A 16,269-nucleotide genomic window follows, 5' to 3' on the forward strand; every position below is an offset into this window, starting at 1 on the left:
CGACACCTGATCCCTACAACCATATAGAAGTCGTTTTTCAGGCACGGTAATGATTAATGTGGCGTTAAATAACCTTGTTGAGGCTTAAAATGATTCTGAACAGAGTTTTTTAGACTTTATCTTTTTCTCCATAACAATTCTGCATTAAGAACCAAGCGGACAACGTGGATGGGCGAGGCAATGGCGCGGATGATTTGAACACCAAAGACACAGATGCAAGGTCTTGGGAAGCAGCAGACATTTGTAGCATGGACAGATCATGAGGTGCTGCCACTTCGCCAATATTGACAACATGTGTGGAAATCTTGATAGCCGAGAAATGTGGTAGCTCACCCAACTTGCCACACTAGGTATTTGACAGGACTTGGCGAGGACTGTGTGGACCGTTCTCACCTTGTTTCTGTTCTCCTGTATTCTCCAGCAACGAGTCGATACAGGGAGCCTGCATCGCTGGCTACGCAGCCTGGACAGATTGATGAAAAGCCGACAAGCATGACCACGCCGTAAGCAGACATACAACCGCACCTTGGACCTGAGACACTCATCCGTCCGTCCTTTTCCCAGTGGTGGCGTTTTCCTCCTCACGCCTATATTCTAGGCTTCAATGAAAGCTACCTCTGCCCAGTTGTTTGTCAGAGCATAGACATGTAGATGCCGAGAAAGATCAAATAAGAAGAGACAAACGTTGATAGAATTACCAAAGTTTGGAATACAAATGCAAACAAAGACTTTTGACGATGAGGATTTGAGCAACATTTCAGCCATATTTTGGGGAAAAAATACATCTTTTTGGGCAAACAATCCTCTTGCTCGGAAAGATCTGCGTAAAACGGGAGTTAGGACGGCTTAGTGAGGAAAAGGTACCAGGAACACGTCCAACCCTTTTACAGCGGGTGGTTACCAGTTACAGCATAATTGATTATTTTATTTTATTGTTTATTTCATGGGGGGTGCTTTCATCTAGAGGGAGAATCTGGACATACTCGGTTGTCAATGTGGCGCAGCACATCAAATGCCATGGCTACGCAAAGACTTGGCGAGAGCACAAGTCAGAATGCTTGACAAGCAGAGAAGGAGTAGCACCATGGATTCCTGCCTCTTGGTTTGTCGTATGGACAATAGGATGAGCCAGGTAAAGTCCCAATCTCGCTTAGTCATTTGTAAAAGTTGGGTCAACTCGTTTCATTTTTGTACACTTACCTAGCTACGATTACATGTAAAACAGAAACAAGGAATTAGCAATGGCTGTATAAATCACCATGCGAGACAAACCGAAATGCAGGGCGCCAAGTACACCAACGACCTTGTCACATACCACCATTTAGGCCCATACTCATTCCCAACAGACCGCTGCAAGGACCAGCGTTTCCATTGACTTGTCCAACGTTGTCCACTGCACCGGTAGAAGATTCGGCACCCTGCCATTCCCCACTTGGCGCTCCAACATTACTTGATAAAAAATCAAACGCATCCCCTTGGAATCCGTATTCGTTGAAGAGGAATGGCCAGTCTACAAACAAATCATCAGGAAGTTGGTAAGCCGTTTGCTGAGAATTAAAAATGCTTGACAGGTTCACCTGCTGGTTCGGATTTGTCTGATTTGCAGGTCGCTGCGGAGCTCGTTGTGTCTGTTGTAGCTGCTGCTGAGGGATAGAAGGGTGGCCGCCTTGAGGGGATCGCTCAATGTAGTTGGGTGAAAACTGGGGCGGCGTTGAATGAGTCGAAGATCCCGGGGTGACGGCGAGTGGTTCGCGGCGTTGCAAGTTATCTCCACCCATGTCATTCACATTGCCAAATGGAAAGTGTATGAGAGGACCCGAGATGCTAGGGGCAGGCCCAGATGAAGACTGAGACTGTGTGAAGGAACCTACAGTCGAAGGTTGTTTTGGCTGCTTTGGTCGTAGCGGAGGTGGTGGGCGCGAGCTCATGTTGGGATAAAAGCCTGGCCCATTTGAATCTACACATGTGGGTTTGGAGCTTGTGGTCATACGGGAAGATACGGTGGGAATAAGACCAGAGTTGGAACTGTATCCCAGAACGCCTGATCCGGGGCCAACGTGGGCAGAGGTAGAGTCAGCTGCAGAAGCGACATCCAAGTGCCGTGACGAGAACAGATTGGGATTGGTAGAATGAACCGTCTCCTTTGGCGCCAACTGATGCCTTGTCTGGTCTTTTTGCGTTGAGAAGGCACCTAAAACGGCGCCCTTTCCGTTCTCTGCTGCAGTAGCCATATACCTATCAATCCTCTCAACATGGTCCCTCAGTTTTGGCGCAATACCCGTAGTGTTCGTCAATGAAGTCTCGAGAGAAGAAAGCAGGTCTGCCATAGAAAGTAAAATTGTCCGAACGTGGAGGTAGACAGATGGCGAAAGGGGAGAATGAATGATTGAAGCCAAGAGGTGGCCCACGCCCGCAAGATGATGAAGCTATATGTCCCGGTTAGCAAATACAATAACTCTGGGCAGAGAAACGTGCAAGTGGAGTACTAGTAGCTTGGATGTAAGCTCTTGGCACCTTTGAAAAGGCTTCTAAAAGTTCTCCAGCGATGGCACACCTCTGCTCAACGGACCATTCGGCCATGCCAGCAATCACCATCTTGACTGTTTGCAGAGTGACGAGAATGTTTGCAGCTGATCAAATATGAGCGCGACTAAAACCAAAAGAAATTTGGGCTAACCTTGGAAACCATAAATGTCCTTCTCCGAATCGCCAGTCATTTCACTAATAATCTTGAGCTCAGCGGGCAAAGAGCTATAAAGCCTCTCAACGACCGTCAACAATTCGGTCGGCGACACTTCAGCACCATTGCCCATCCTTTCTTCAGAAAACAAAGCGCCTATTTGATTTCCCGTATCAAATGTATGGTTTCGGGTTCGGAGCCTTGAAACAGCGTGTTCTAGGATACGGTAAAGATCGACGATAAAGTTCCAGCCGCGTAGAAAAGAAACGGGACGAGGATTGTTATTCTTGGTCACGATTCCTGCGGCAGTTATCTCATCATCACTGAAAACTTCTGTTGGGTAGAGAACTGTAGATTGAGACTCGCGATGTCGAATAATGCCGCCCCAAGTTGTCGCCGTATATACATCTAATTGATATGCGAGCCAAAACTACTCCACATGAGCAAAAAAAGGACATGGTACGTGAAAACAACAAACCAATCGTCGACGCTCTTGCACCTCAATCTCGTTTAAATCACTAGGCCACCTCGATTCGTTGTGAAACCCGTCAATGGCGCAGAGCGTCATGTAATCTCCTATATGAGCATGCACACTAGGTATCTCTCCGTATTGAATTGCCAAGGTTGCCAAAAGAGGTTTCGCCCTCTTGTAGTCGAAATCTGTCGCTCTTGTCAAGTCACGAGGATAGGAAGCGACAGCGGCTTGGTAAAACGTTTCAGACGTAGGACCTGGCGGGCCGAAAGGGCTTGATATGATTACACGGGCATGCGGAGACGCCGAAGCGCCATCACGGAGCCGGGCGGAAGCAAGAGCGCATACCGACATGGTGAGCGCATGGAAAGCAGGATATGCCATGTAGGCTTTTCTTCTGATGTTTTCTGTAAAGGTCGGCCAATGAAAGATTGAGTAGCTGCTGAATATCAGCAACAGTATACGATGGGGCAAAATTGCGCACAGAGGGTAGGCAATGGCATAGTAGGCGTCAACAAGCTGTTCAATCTGCTCATGCGTAGCAACCTCGCGATAAGACCACACATCAGAAGGCAGAAACCATCTCGCGAGTGGAGCGTTGGATGCAGCTTGTCCATCGCGGTTTCTTGCAGGAGGCTGTTTAGCGGATTTGTTTAGAAAGGTAGTCACGAGCGGAAATTGATGGACAGGGAAAAAGAAAGGGGCATTTGGTTAGTTACTTCGCAGCGGGGTTTGTACAACAGTGTGAAAAAAAAAGATAAGCCTACACCACGTCGCTTCATCGGTCTGTTGTAAGTACATTCAGAGCCAAAATCTGCGCAAGGAGCGCATACAGATGGGTTAAGACTGGCTGCACACTGTTGAGAAAGGACGGCGTGGTTAGGTCAAGAGCAAAGACATAAAACAAACCAGTCAGCTATGCCATCCGCCAAGAGGGCCAGGGATAGAGAAGACATACGCGTATACCACCACGATGACATCTATCACAAGCCCTCTGCGAATGTATCGGTCAGCAATCACGGCCTCGACTTACTTTTTCACAGTGAGGCCATCTGCACGTTTGTGAAGTTTTACTTACTGTAATCCGCCTCCTCTTGAGAGGCTGCTGTTGTGTCGCTGAGCCCTGCTTGTGAGTCTCTTCCTTGCTCATGGTGTCCTCGCCATAACCCATAGATTGTATAAATGCAAAATCAAAATGAGAGTTGGAAAATGTAAAGGACTACACGCTAAAAATCTATAGTTTCGCGTGGTCGCCGCCGCATAATCGGCACAGCCGGCAATGGCCCCGAGATTTGCCGAACGGGGCCAGGAACGCCACTTTGGCCTCCACCTCCCACCTCCACTACACTCGAAATTTGCGCGGCACCATTTGTTTTTGTTTTTATATCTATCAAAGTAAGAATGTCTTGCGGGGATATTCAAGATGAGCAAGGGATAGAGAATAGAGAGGAAGCTGTTATGCTTCGTGAGTGGATACATTGAAAGACTTGGCTAATGAGGATAGGTAGGAAGCAGGTTCGGCGAGCAGACAAGTCCAAGTGTCAGAAATGTTTGCTATTGAAGAGTATGTACATTATCCGAAACATTACTTTTTGCAGGTAGGCAATTCTTGGCACGTAGGCTGGTCTTGGGCTGATTGGGGTCAAGGTCATGCTTTGAGCAAGCGCTGTTTGCCCGCTTCATGAAGACACTTCATCCGCCGTTGAAACCATCGTTGGATGGAAAATCCAAGTCAACTGCGTCAAGTGGTTATCGTCCGCCACAACAGTTAGGATCTGCAGTTGTCGCTCTTTCGACCGGTTGCGGCTCAACAGCTCTTTTAGACTTTTTGCTGTCTAGACATTATATTGGTAAAGGTGGCGATTACACCGTGGACAAGACCAAAGGTGAAAAGGAGCCGATATGGCGCAAAGGCTGGGTAGTGTATGTCGACTTTGCTAATGTCCTCGATGGAGTTGATAGTCGCATGGAAGAGGTCAAAGAATGGGTAGAAACCAATAAAGGTCTGGGATATATCGGGATTAGCGCAGAAGAGATTTATGACGCCACTTTGGTCAAAAAACTGAAGAAAATGGCTGGTATCGACTCGGCAGATGAGTATGAGGTGGACGAAACATTCGCAGTTGATTTCAAGAATCCGCTCTTGCCGCTCGTCATTTCGCCTCTAGATATGCCACCAGGCGCAACTCCTGTTGATAAATTTCGTACACTTCTCTCGTCGCTTTCATCGGCATCTCGCCCTCAGCTCTTGTCACATGTTCTTTCAGCAATTATTGCTCTTGTTGCTCGCATTCTTCCATCTATCTCGCACGTCCTACTTGGCGAGACATCTACCCGTCAAGCTCAACGTCTGATAGCAGGGACAGCACTTGGAAGAGGCTGGCAACTGCCTCTCGAGATATCCGCTGTTCAATTCGAGACATCCCTTTCTGAGGCTAGTACTAATGGCCTTACGTGGCTTAAGCCAATGAAGGATATCACTACGAAAGAGGCGGCTATATATTGCCATCTAAAGGGCTTGAGTATGTGGACAAGGAATGGACGGATGTGGGAGACTGGAATCGGCAAGAGCTCGAGAGGAAAGGTTGGGAGCTTGGAACAGCTGACCGAGGGCAAGTCATCTTTGCTCAGAGTATCAAACTCTGCTGATCAATATAAAAGATTTCATCGCTAGTTTGAGTGTCACTCATCCATCAACGGTTTCGACTATCAATCGAACGGGTGACAAGCTCGTCTTTCCTGGAGAAAAGAATGGCCCGTGTTGTCCTGTCTGTCAAATGTGTGTTTTTGGTACGATCTCTAGCCAGAACCATTGACACTAACCATCATACAGGCCTGTCGACCCTTCAGCTTTAGAATGGAAATCACGCACAGCCCTCACATCTTTAACAACCAAAAGCAAATCTGTTTCGGGTTCCTCAACCAAATCATTCATAAAATCAAGAGCTAACCTCAATTCCCTCTTATGTTACTCTTGCTTAACTACATTTACTCTATCAGCAACTACTCCTAAATCAACAGTTCAAGAAAGCTCACAGATACCTCTACCTCCATGGATTAGTATTGGCGTAGCGAAGAGGCTAGAAGGAAGAGCACTGAGAGACGAGATTAAGGATTACATCATTGAGTAATCAACCTAGCATGAATTTTGTATCTTTTAGTCATGTACAACATTGCATTGCCATTCTTTTTTGACCACTTAAAGACCTTTACTTTGGAGTTTTTTCTCAACAATTCTCTCAACAATTCCTTCTATTCTCTCAGTACTTCCCAAGACATATTTTCCAACGCAATCAACTTCAACATTAACCTTCTCTCCGATTTGCTTATCTGTGAGTGTCAACCTTTTCTGACTATGTGCGATAAGCATGATCCCGAAAGATCGCTCCTTGTCATTCACTTCAGTGATTGTTAACGAAGCACCGTCAATAGCGACATATCCTTTTTCAATAATGTATGGCTGAAGCGTGGTTGATTCTGGAAACTGAAAAGTGTATCGAATGGAATCTCCGTCAGGCGTTTTGGAGATGATTGTAGCTATGCTATCCACATGTCCCTGCTTTCACGTCAGTCTGTACCCATCAGGCTGAACTAAGGTCTACGGACTTGAACCATATGTCCTCCAAATCTGGTATGTCCAGCCATGGCTCTCTCACAATTGACTTTGTTCCCAACTTTAAGCTCTCCCAGATTGGTCCTTCTCAGCGTTTCGGGAGCGAGACCTACAGAGAACGCATCATGATCGAAAGAGGTAACTGTGAGGCAAGCTCCGTTAATACAGATGGAGTCACCGATATGACAATCAGAAAGTATTGGAGCAGAATCAGAAAGAGTGAAGGAATAGCCCTCCACTATAGGCGAGATGGACGAGATTGTAGCGACATGCTCGACCTATACCAGCGGCTCAGTATAAGAATCATTGCTATTGATCTTGACGACCAGCCTACAAGACCTGTAAACATGTTTTTTCGATACCTGTAATAGCTTTGATAAGATAAAGACTGAAATTATCTAGTTTCGCTGAATTGATCTTTCTATTCTTTATCTGTGCCCTCACTTTGGACTCGGCAAAACAATCACTTCAACATCTTTGTAAGAATTTCTCTTCAACAACTATCACGCTGAAGTGAGAAAAGAACAGACAAGATGTCTTATCCAATACGAAATAGAGGCACCCCTGTCCCACGGCCATCTGGGACGCCGGGTATGCCAGCTATGTCATCTCTCCCAGGTGAGCCTTAAACTCCCATGCAAGGTTCAAATACTATTGCTGACAGTACAGCTCAAGGCTATCAAAACGGCCAAGCATCGGCTTATAGAGCACCAAATCAAGAAAAGGCTATCATCTCTCCCAATGTGCGCTCTCAGTACCGTCCTACACATGTATCACTGCGCGCGCCCTCTGCAACCGCGCCAATATACCACCATCCCAATTCATATCCACCAGGGGACTTTGGCTTTTTCCTACCACCACCAGGTCAAAAGACTACGGATCCATCTCTCAGTACTCCGCCTACCACTCAAGCCTTATACACAACCTATCCTTCGAGATTACGAACTGGTGTGACAGGATTAGTTCAACCTGGTCATGTCACGGGTGGTCCGAAAGAAAGGGAGGCATTCTTGGCCGATATGGAGAGGGAAATGACATCAAGTGCAACCCCTGGAGGACCAGTTCGTCCGCTGAGTGGAACGAGTACCCCAAGATATGATTCCCCAGCGTCTTTCCCAAGAGCGAGCCGTCAAGTGTTTTCTGGGAGACGTGCTCGCGTAGTGAACTATGTAGAGAAGGCATCTGATGATGAAGAGTATACCGAATCTTCATCTTCTGATGTCGGAGCTGTTTCAGATCCTGAAGACAACGACTATGGTGCCCGTCGGCGACGTGGTACTCTCAGAGAAAGCCAAGGGCCATTGGTATTAGGAGGACAAGACCATCAGGCGGCAATGAGGATGGGAAAATTGAGGAGAAAGATGGAAGAGATGGATAAAGGGTGGACGTGGCTTGGATCAAGGACACCAGGAGATCGAGTTAGGAGCCAGGTTACGGGAACTACAAAACATATATACACGTATGTTGATTCTGTTCTCTGTGTACGTCTCGTCTGATCATAGCTGCAGTTCAGAGGAATTGTTAGAACTGGAAGCTGAGCGTCCAGAGATATTGGTGCCTATAACAATTGACCTGGATGTACCTGCAACGAATATCGACCAAACAAGCATCAAAATTCGAGATCGCTTTTTATGGAATGTGAATGAGCCATTCCTCACACCCCATCAGTTTGCTATCATCTTTTGTGGAGATGTGTCAATTTCTCCCAATCCTCATGCGCAAATTATAGCCGACTTAATCACAGCTCAAATTGAAGAGTTCCAAAACGTTGCTGAGGTTGATGTTTGCAATGAGCAAGTCACCGAGCAAGATGTCGTTTGGGAGGAACACCAGGTGTCTGAGACGGAAGAAACCGAAAAAGGCCAGGAAAAAGAAAACGGACAAGAAGATGAAGAGGAAGAGGTCAGCGGTGGGGAGGAGGAGGAAGAAGAGAAGGAAGATGAAGAAATGAGAAGAAAGAGGCTAAAAAAGGGAAAGAGAGATGTAGCCCCAATGGAAACAAGAACGTGGCTCGAACCAGACTGCCGGATTATTGTCAATGTGAGCAAGCTGTCTTGCATTGAGAACACACGCTTATCTCTGAAACAGCTTGACGTCCAGATATATTCTCACATCCTCCGTGACCGTATTGAATGGGACCTTTCTTCGCCACTTCCTCCAACTGTCTTTGCTAAACACTATTGCACCGAGCTTGGAATGTCAGGCGAGGCTATTCCGGCCATAGCATTTGCGGTTACCGAAGAACTCCTCAAACACAAGAAAGATGCTTTGGACTTGGAATTATTCTCTTTTACACACCCGGTAGAACAAGCCAAATGGGAAAAAGGTGCTCCCCCGAGGACAAATACCAAGTTTGGCGCACGTGGCTTGCAAGGCGTTTGGAGAGACTGGTGGGAGCGAGAGGAATACGGACCTGTCCTCATTGAATTAACGATGGAAGAGATGGAGCGAAGAGAGGTTGAGAGAACACGAGAAGCTAGGAGAATGTTGAGAGGTTTGACGGGCGGAAAGCGCAGGAGATGAAGTATACAACTAGGTGCATTGGTATTCATTGATTCATGGTTCAGTCATGCAGCATTTTCCATCTTGATGTTAAACCAAATGATCATTCATAAATGTATATGAGATGGGTCAATGTACGTCCCGGTGCATCCTGAATACCCCTGCTCAAGATGTCGTATCTTTCTTTCAAGTATTCATCTCATCGGTTTTCATTGCAATGTTGCTGACCAAACGTATTTTTGCTGAAATTGCTGCTCAAGAAGATACTTGAGCGTCATATAAACTATCCGACAAACCTTGTCTTGTACATAGAATCACCAAAGAATTCGACAAGTCCTGTCAACAGCCCATGGATATGTCAGTTGTGGTAAGGAGCGTAAAGAGAGTATATATCATTGCAACCTCCGAGACCTCTCGATGAGAGGGCAGAGAGGAGCCGCGCTACAGCCTGGAATGGGTCACCAAACAAAGTCAGATTCAGCCCACCCATAGTCTATTTTCTGACTGCAAGATATGGCTTTTTCTCTCAAGTCACAAAGACAGGAGTATCGTCAATGTGATAGCAGCTGCCAAGAGAACCCTTGGAATAGTTACTTCAATAGAAACTGACACGCCAAGAAAGCCGCTGATCTAAAATAGTCGTGGAAACAAATACAGGCAGCATAGCATCAGATTGTGCAGAAGACCATCAGTGAGATGGTGAAGACGATTTTGAACAAAGAGAAGTAGCAATGGCTACCTTGGATGTGTATATTTGGTACCAGATTATAGCCAAGCTTCTCAGGATGTTGTGGTTATAGTTGGGTAGTATGAATTGTGATGAATGGCAGATCATGAACAAAAGAAAAATTAAGATATAGCCAATATAATAAAAGAAAATTAAATGAACCTGGAACATTTCTCAAAACATGGCAATAATAAGAAAAAGAAAAGTGCCACGGAAAAATAAATCCGCGGCGTCTTCTTACGTTTGTCCAGCAGTGAACGCTTGGACCACCGCGGCCGCTCCTCCTTTGGTCCTTTCCACGCGACTTGCATTTAAGTCATATTCTTTATTTTATCGTTGTTGCTATTTACTTTTCGTCCTCATCTGTCATTCAAAGCAGGTAACTTCAAAATGGTGAGCGGCGGCGAGGGAACAATAGAGACACACGCTGACAGCATGCCCATAGGCCTCAGGCGTCCAGGCTGTATGTCATTGGCAGTTCGTAGTCTGTACTGATTGGACGCATAGACCGACGAGTGTATTGAAGCATACCAGAAGCTTAAAGCTGGCAAAAAATTCACTTACATCATCTACGGGCTTTCTCCAGACTACAGTTCCATTGTTGTCCTGAAGACTTCTCAGGAGAAAAACTTTGATAAATTTATTGAAGAATTGCCAGAGCAGGAGTGCAGATGGGCGGTCTACGATTATGAGTTCACCTTGCCAGGAGGTGAGGGTACGAGGAACAAATTGTGTTTCGTTTCGTGGTAAGTACGCGAGGTCAAAGCAAGAAACCTGGTTTCTGTGTAGCTGCTATGTGAACGAACAAGCTTGTTGACAAACTTTTAGGTCTCCCGATACAGCCAAGATCAAAGACAAGATGTTATTTGCTTCTTCCAGGGACGCTCTTCGTCGCACACTCGTTGGTATTCATATCGAAATACAAGCTACTGAATACTCCGAAATCACTGAAGAAATCAGTAAGCTATTACTCGTAAGAACAGAGTTATTCTGATGATCTCTAGTTTACCAGAAGGCCACCCGGAGGTGATGAATCACTCTTTTCTTTGTTTATACCGTCTGATCCTGGTCCTGTCGTTGTCACATTTGAAGGATGAAAACCACTATGAAGTTTGCCATCTGTTGCTGCAGCCGTAAGGCTTTTCGATTGATTTGACTCTGCGTTTAAGGAGACAGAAGGTGTGCCGCCTATATTGCATGATAATGCGAGGTGATGTAGCAACAACTTCATCAACGTAAAGGCCGACTATAGAGTGATTATTTCACTTTGATTTACCATGTCGATTTAATAATCAACATGCTCCAACACGCTAACTTTTTTGGCAAGCGTGGAAGACTACAGCGATTCCTAATGTGCTTCGACTTTGGTTCCAAGGCAAACCAGTGCTTGTGTATGTTGCCTTAATGCTCATTTCACAACAGTCTGATACAAGTCTCGACCTCTCTATCTACAAGTCAATCTACTTTCTTTGCTTCCCGCTGCAATGCTTTCTGACTTCAGGCGGGTCCTTAACCTGATCCCAAACAGGTTGTGGGATTCCCAACATTACGTTCACCTTATCAATAACGACTCCTTGCCTCCATTCCAAAATGTGAATCCATTGTGTTGTGCGCGAATACCTGGCGACGACATGGCAATTGACGAGTCAGTCAATACAAGAGTGAAACACTATGACTGACGAAATGCCTCCTAGTCTAACAATTAGTTTGAGTTTCTCGGTTATTGCCTTCATCGGATCATTCAGATAAGAACAAAATCCTTCTGTTTTTCTTTAGATTCTCAATCAACTTGGTGCCTTCTACAAGGTGACTCACAACTTGGGAAGGCTTTCCTCGATCCAGTATGGCTACTTGAGTGGATCTACCCTGATATCCAATGAGATCGTACCAGTGAGTAACTTTGCGCTCCACTGAAAATGCAGATTCTGCAACGTGAGATGACCGGACCGTCCGACCCAAAGAAAATCTTGAAGCCATTCATACTCCTGAGAATATCTCACTTACTCGGCAGAATGCTAGGTCAATACAGACAACGCCCACTCGTCTACATCATAAGAAGAATCAAGAGAGGTAAAGTTGGCGGCCTTTAAGAATGGTTCAGATAGGATGAATACGCAGGATTCTCTGATTTCTTTGATATTCTGGCTTGTGTCTTGTTATATAATTGGTATGCAAAGTATGCTAGTTCTCAAGATGCTCGCCTTTCAAGTCTCTGGGAAGTTTGCCTGTGGCTACAGATATCATGACTGGGCGAAATGCCGCAATCTCTACAAAAAGCCGTAAGAGTTCTGATTGGCGCTGATGTGCTGGCAGAGCCCAAGGTGAAGCTCATGTTTGAATGGAGAATGTATTGCCGTGCTCTTTCATTCATTTTTGAAGTGGATAAAAGAGACAAAATCGTTATTTGTTGAAATACAAGATTTTAGAAAAAAGTTGAGGATCCATTATACTGCCCATAATGACCTCCACTTTTTTGTTTTTACTTTTTAAATGTTTACAATCAACAACTTTCGTTATAAAACCAAGTTGCGAAAACCAAGTTATGCCCAAACGTCTATCATTTTTCTTATCCCAACAGAAAGAATCAACTCAGTATAATGCCACTTCGTCCACTCCGTCCACAAAAGACAAGATTGGTGTCTCATGTATCTTTTGCGCCATCACAAGAGAGAATGGGTTCAATATCGTCTATAAAGTATCATTTGCCATATCAAGTCATAGAAAGATAAATTGAGCTGCTTCTAGGACTCAGTTTTCGTTGCTTTCTATGATCGTGCACCTCAAGCCAAGTCGCACATACTGCTTATACCGCAAAACCATATAGTGTCTTCCGTCAGAGATTTAACCCCTCAGCATCTTCCTCTAAGTATGTCTTGAACTCTTGTCATGGAGCCAACCAACTGACGAGAATGACAAGTAAACTCTATGATCTCTTTAGCCTACACACTCGTTCCATCTGATCCACCACCCAAATTAGGGTTCCACATCCCTCCATTTTACTCGGTCCCTCATCTTCACTTACACGTCTTTTCCGGCCCACACACATTTCTTGGGAGATTCAAATATCCAACATCTAGTCGTAAAGGCGGAAAGGGGTATGGATGGTTTGTGACAGCCAAACAAGTGCAACAAATCCTGGAAAAGGGTAGCGCAATTGGTTTGGGTCCAAGTTAGTGGACCCTTTTTCCTATTGCAACATACCGTTACCCGTACGATAGATGCATAAAATCCGGAAGAGTGATACTGACAACACGTAAAGAGCTCGAAAGTGCCCATAAACCAGGAGACAAACTGAGCCGCCAATGCTTGAGTTTTGATGAGGATCCTGCTCTGCTTCAACCCAAAACATTGAGACTCTTCTTTTTTTTTTTCTTGTCTGTTTTATGGGTAAATTCTCTCCAACCTTGTATACGTTCGTCTCGTCGTTCTGTGGAGATGACATGACATAAAAGAGGAAAACACATGTCAGCATAACATGCTTTTTGGATGTAACGAAGAATAAAGGGAACAAAACATGTGTTTTATGCTGCCACCTGCAAGCACACACTTGAAAGATACTGCGAGAAGGCCCAAAATGGACTGACTCTGCCTGATTTAGATTGACTTAACAAACACAAACTCACCTTCCCATTTAGCATGCTCCTCCTGCTTCTTCCTACGCGCTGCAACGTCGGCTTCTACTTTTGCCTTTTCAGCACCCTCATTGACGTAGGCGAGTTTTTGTTTCCTTTTTGTTATCAGCCATGGACCAAATCATGACGGGTAACGAATATTACCGTCTTCGCGCAAGCTCATCTTCCACCAAAATTTCTCGACCTTTAGCTCGAATTTGCTGATCAAAAGGCGGCGATAAATTTGCTAATCTAGGATCATCATCCGAAACATTGGTTGTGAAACCACTGCCGAGGATACTGAAACGGACCCATCAACATCAAACCTATTCACAGCGCAAGCCAACCAACGTCTTCAAAACCTGGGTGCGAGCATGCTTCATAATCATGTCAATATCTCGTCTCTTATCTTCAGTGATCAGCTGATCATGGGCCTAGAATCTGTCTGATCAATCGATATTCTCTAAAGAACCAATGCAACCGACCTTTTTCAACAAATCAAATGACTGTATAAAACGCATTGTCTTAACTCAGCGCTACATCTTGACAACAAAAAGACGCACCTCTGGACCTCTTTCATGTTTGAACTTGTCGGGATGTATCAGTAAAGACTTTCTACGGTACTGCTTCTTCACATCTGATTCTGATGCAGAGAGAGGCAAGTCAAGAACATCATACGGACTGAGCATATATTAGTTCAATGTCTATGGGCCTTTCGGCACATAACAACCACGTTCTACTTACTTTAGTTTGAAAGATTTCATAATACGCTCAACCTTGTCACTGCTGTCAGCCATCATCCGCATCCATAAAGATTCCAAGGCGCACCTCGAGCTCCTTGGTCAAATCATTGGCGCTCTTCTTAATAGCTGCTTCTAAGTCTGACATTATGTAGAGGTTTAGAAATGATTAGAAAAGATGTAGATGGAAAAACAAGTATTCGTTCTGAACGGAATCAAATTTAATAATCTCTAGCAATCCGCTCAATGTCAGAGCTATTTCCTCCACTTTCAATGTCCATCTTTAACCACAGTCATTATGCCTGTAGAAACGAATTTACCTATAAAAAGAAGAGGAAGACCGCCATACATTTTCAAAACGCCATGTAAAGACTCTGCATTCAAACTTTGCAAAGAATCCAAAGAGAACACAGTGCCAACCACTGCATCGGGCTACAGTTTAAATGGCCATGAACGGCGAGAGGGATTTCAGACTCTTTATGAAGCTGACAAACCAGCAAGTAGGCTAGAGCCTCTCAATGTCCCTTGTTTGTACCAGCAAAGCTTTCAGGTTCAGCTGCCTGCTCCATCAGATACGCAACCCATGGCTATTTCTCATGTCTTGGCCCTCCAGCAACAAACCAAAGTGACAATAGCACAGCAGGACTCTATGGACCTCAACAGAAGCGAGGTGCAAGGAATGTGGGTAGGAAGGCCTCCAAGGCGCGATAAGCTAGCCGAGAGACAAATCTTATGGGATCTTGTCGTCTCTTGTGACTATGTGGTTGGCACCCCAGCAGACGCCAAAACCGATCTCAGTTTGAAGGCACTCAATGGCCCGGAGAGTACCAAGCTGGATGCGACTATGAATGAGGGAGCTGTCAAACCAACAAGACAACCTCAACTCAAGAGCGATAATCCAGAGTATTTTAAGCAAGTGATTGATGTAGAGGATATCCCTGCCTTTTTCGACAGTTTGGTGAAGGGGTTTTACTTTGAAAAATGGTTAATTTAGCTGATAGTAGGCCAGCCTCATGATTACAACATTCTATCTAGGCCTCGCTGTTCAAGTTCATTTAGATTACGTTATCTTGACCCACCAGGCCTTATTCCGACAGATATACGTTCACGACACATCAACGTTCAAGTCAACCGAGACGCCCTACGAGATAATCCCAATGGATGTGTTTTTAGAGTGGTGTACAAATGCTCAGGCTCTTGCCTCCGTGCTGATGATGGTTCTGGGCATATCAACATGGAGAACAGAGGACAGGTAGATTCTAAAGGACTATATGAAAAGCCAGGTCTAAAGGGTGTAGATAAAGATAATGCGCCAGTCGAGGAAAAAGGCAGAGGTCAAAAGAAAGCCGTGTATCCCACTTGTAATTCAATGCTCATGGCGAGTCACTTTTCGTAAAATATATATCAAGACTAATGAATGCAGCTCGAGTTTACAGGCCGACAAGCTGCCAACGGTCAATGTGCCGTCGTCTGTCGACGTCTGGAATATCACTTAACAGGACCAAATTCAGCTCTCCGTATCTCTCCTTATGTCAGAAGCGTCCTTCATGAGCTTGTTAGTCGTACTGGCATGCCCCATCTACGATTACGTTATGGTAAGTATAAAACCTGACAATCAGCATGTAGTCATCCTGACACATGCCAGAATACGAAGAACGACTGAGACATGCGCCGTACATAAAATGGCTAGAAGCACATTATCCACATCGTGCTCCTCGCGAGCGTCATTATCCCAGTGTGGTGGTCACTATTGGGCGAAATGCGAAAGGAAAAACCAAACCTAGAGCTAAGTTACGTAGTGAGGTCGAATAAGAGGACATTGTGAGTACTACAGATTTATAAGCGTGAACCGTCTACAAGCCTGTACAATAGGTTCATATCAGATGTATTGGCTAGTCATGGCTATGTGGGAGAATCTGAAAGA

General features: G+C 45.1%; 9 protein-coding genes across 9 annotated transcripts; 5 read left to right on the forward strand and 4 right to left on the reverse strand.

The window, feature by feature from the left end:
* Positions 1 to 1,307: 1,307 nt before the first annotated feature.
* Positions 1,308 to 4,323, reverse strand: L203_100707 (uncharacterized protein; the record flags this gene model as incomplete). Its single annotated transcript, XM_066210162.1, has 8 exons — positions 1,308 to 2,426; positions 2,476 to 2,630; positions 2,678 to 3,110; positions 3,159 to 3,591; positions 3,637 to 3,788; positions 3,920 to 4,009; positions 4,111 to 4,146; positions 4,231 to 4,323. 8 exons carry the CDS (start codon positions 4,321 to 4,323, stop codon positions 1,308 to 1,310), a joined length of 2,511 nt encoding a protein of 836 aa, XP_066066259.1.
* A 323-nt stretch (positions 4,324 to 4,646) lies between these two features.
* L203_100708 (uncharacterized protein) lies at positions 4,647 to 6,283 on the forward strand (the record flags this gene model as incomplete). Its single annotated transcript, XM_066210163.1, has 4 exons — positions 4,647 to 4,750; positions 4,800 to 5,764; positions 5,814 to 5,931; positions 5,986 to 6,283. 4 exons carry the CDS (start codon positions 4,647 to 4,649, stop codon positions 6,281 to 6,283), a joined length of 1,485 nt encoding a protein of 494 aa, XP_066066260.1.
* A 68-nt stretch (positions 6,284 to 6,351) lies between these two features.
* L203_100709 (riboflavin synthase, alpha subunit) lies at positions 6,352 to 7,114 on the reverse strand (the record flags this gene model as incomplete). The annotated part of the gene is made up of 3 exons (XM_066210164.1): positions 6,352 to 6,708; positions 6,759 to 7,043; positions 7,100 to 7,114. 3 exons carry the CDS (start codon positions 7,112 to 7,114, stop codon positions 6,352 to 6,354), a joined length of 657 nt encoding a protein of 218 aa, XP_066066261.1.
* A 184-nt stretch (positions 7,115 to 7,298) lies between these two features.
* L203_100710 (uncharacterized protein) lies at positions 7,299 to 9,288 on the forward strand (the record flags this gene model as incomplete). Its single annotated transcript, XM_066210165.1, has 4 exons — positions 7,299 to 7,383; positions 7,435 to 8,224; positions 8,274 to 8,805; positions 8,854 to 9,288. The coding sequence occupies 4 exons, from the start codon at positions 7,299 to 7,301 to the stop codon at positions 9,286 to 9,288; spliced, it is 1,842 nt and encodes a 613-aa protein (XP_066066262.1).
* Positions 9,289 to 10,384: 1,096 nt separating this feature from the next.
* Positions 10,385 to 11,024, forward strand: L203_100711 (uncharacterized protein; the record flags this gene model as incomplete). Its single annotated transcript, XM_066210166.1, has 5 exons — positions 10,385 to 10,387; positions 10,440 to 10,457; positions 10,502 to 10,740; positions 10,823 to 10,953; positions 10,999 to 11,024. 5 exons carry the CDS (start codon positions 10,385 to 10,387, stop codon positions 11,022 to 11,024), a joined length of 417 nt encoding a protein of 138 aa, XP_066066263.1.
* Positions 11,025 to 11,454: 430 nt separating this feature from the next.
* L203_100712 (uncharacterized protein) lies at positions 11,455 to 12,238 on the reverse strand (the record flags this gene model as incomplete). Its single annotated transcript, XM_066210167.1, has 6 exons — positions 11,455 to 11,614; positions 11,675 to 11,764; positions 11,810 to 11,821; positions 11,883 to 11,960; positions 12,026 to 12,146; positions 12,196 to 12,238. 6 exons carry the CDS (start codon positions 12,236 to 12,238, stop codon positions 11,455 to 11,457), a joined length of 504 nt encoding a protein of 167 aa, XP_066066264.1.
* A 298-nt stretch (positions 12,239 to 12,536) lies between these two features.
* L203_100713 (uncharacterized protein) lies at positions 12,537 to 13,168 on the forward strand (the record flags this gene model as incomplete). Its single annotated transcript, XM_066210168.1, has 3 exons — positions 12,537 to 12,689; positions 12,740 to 12,860; positions 12,912 to 13,168. 3 exons carry the CDS (start codon positions 12,537 to 12,539, stop codon positions 13,166 to 13,168), a joined length of 531 nt encoding a protein of 176 aa, XP_066066265.1.
* A 161-nt stretch (positions 13,169 to 13,329) lies between these two features.
* On the reverse strand, positions 13,330 to 14,493 carry L203_100714 (uncharacterized protein; the record flags this gene model as incomplete). Its single annotated transcript, XM_066210169.1, has 8 exons — positions 13,330 to 13,421; positions 13,618 to 13,721; positions 13,771 to 13,905; positions 13,957 to 14,039; positions 14,091 to 14,111; positions 14,169 to 14,286; positions 14,350 to 14,381; positions 14,434 to 14,493. The coding sequence occupies 8 exons, from the start codon at positions 14,491 to 14,493 to the stop codon at positions 13,330 to 13,332; spliced, it is 645 nt and encodes a 214-aa protein (XP_066066266.1).
* Positions 14,494 to 14,643: 150 nt separating this feature from the next.
* Positions 14,644 to 16,157, forward strand: L203_100715 (uncharacterized protein; the record flags this gene model as incomplete). Its single annotated transcript, XM_066210170.1, has 4 exons — positions 14,644 to 15,303; positions 15,355 to 15,723; positions 15,769 to 15,940; positions 15,991 to 16,157. The coding sequence occupies 4 exons, from the start codon at positions 14,644 to 14,646 to the stop codon at positions 16,155 to 16,157; spliced, it is 1,368 nt and encodes a 455-aa protein (XP_066066267.1).
* Positions 16,158 to 16,269: the final 112 nt, after the last annotated feature.

The sequence above is a fragment of the Cryptococcus depauperatus genome, chromosome 1, assembly GCF_001720195.1.
Source record: "Cryptococcus depauperatus CBS 7841 chromosome 1, complete sequence".
Lineage (NCBI taxonomy): Eukaryota > Fungi > Basidiomycota > Tremellomycetes > Tremellales > Cryptococcaceae > Cryptococcus > Cryptococcus depauperatus.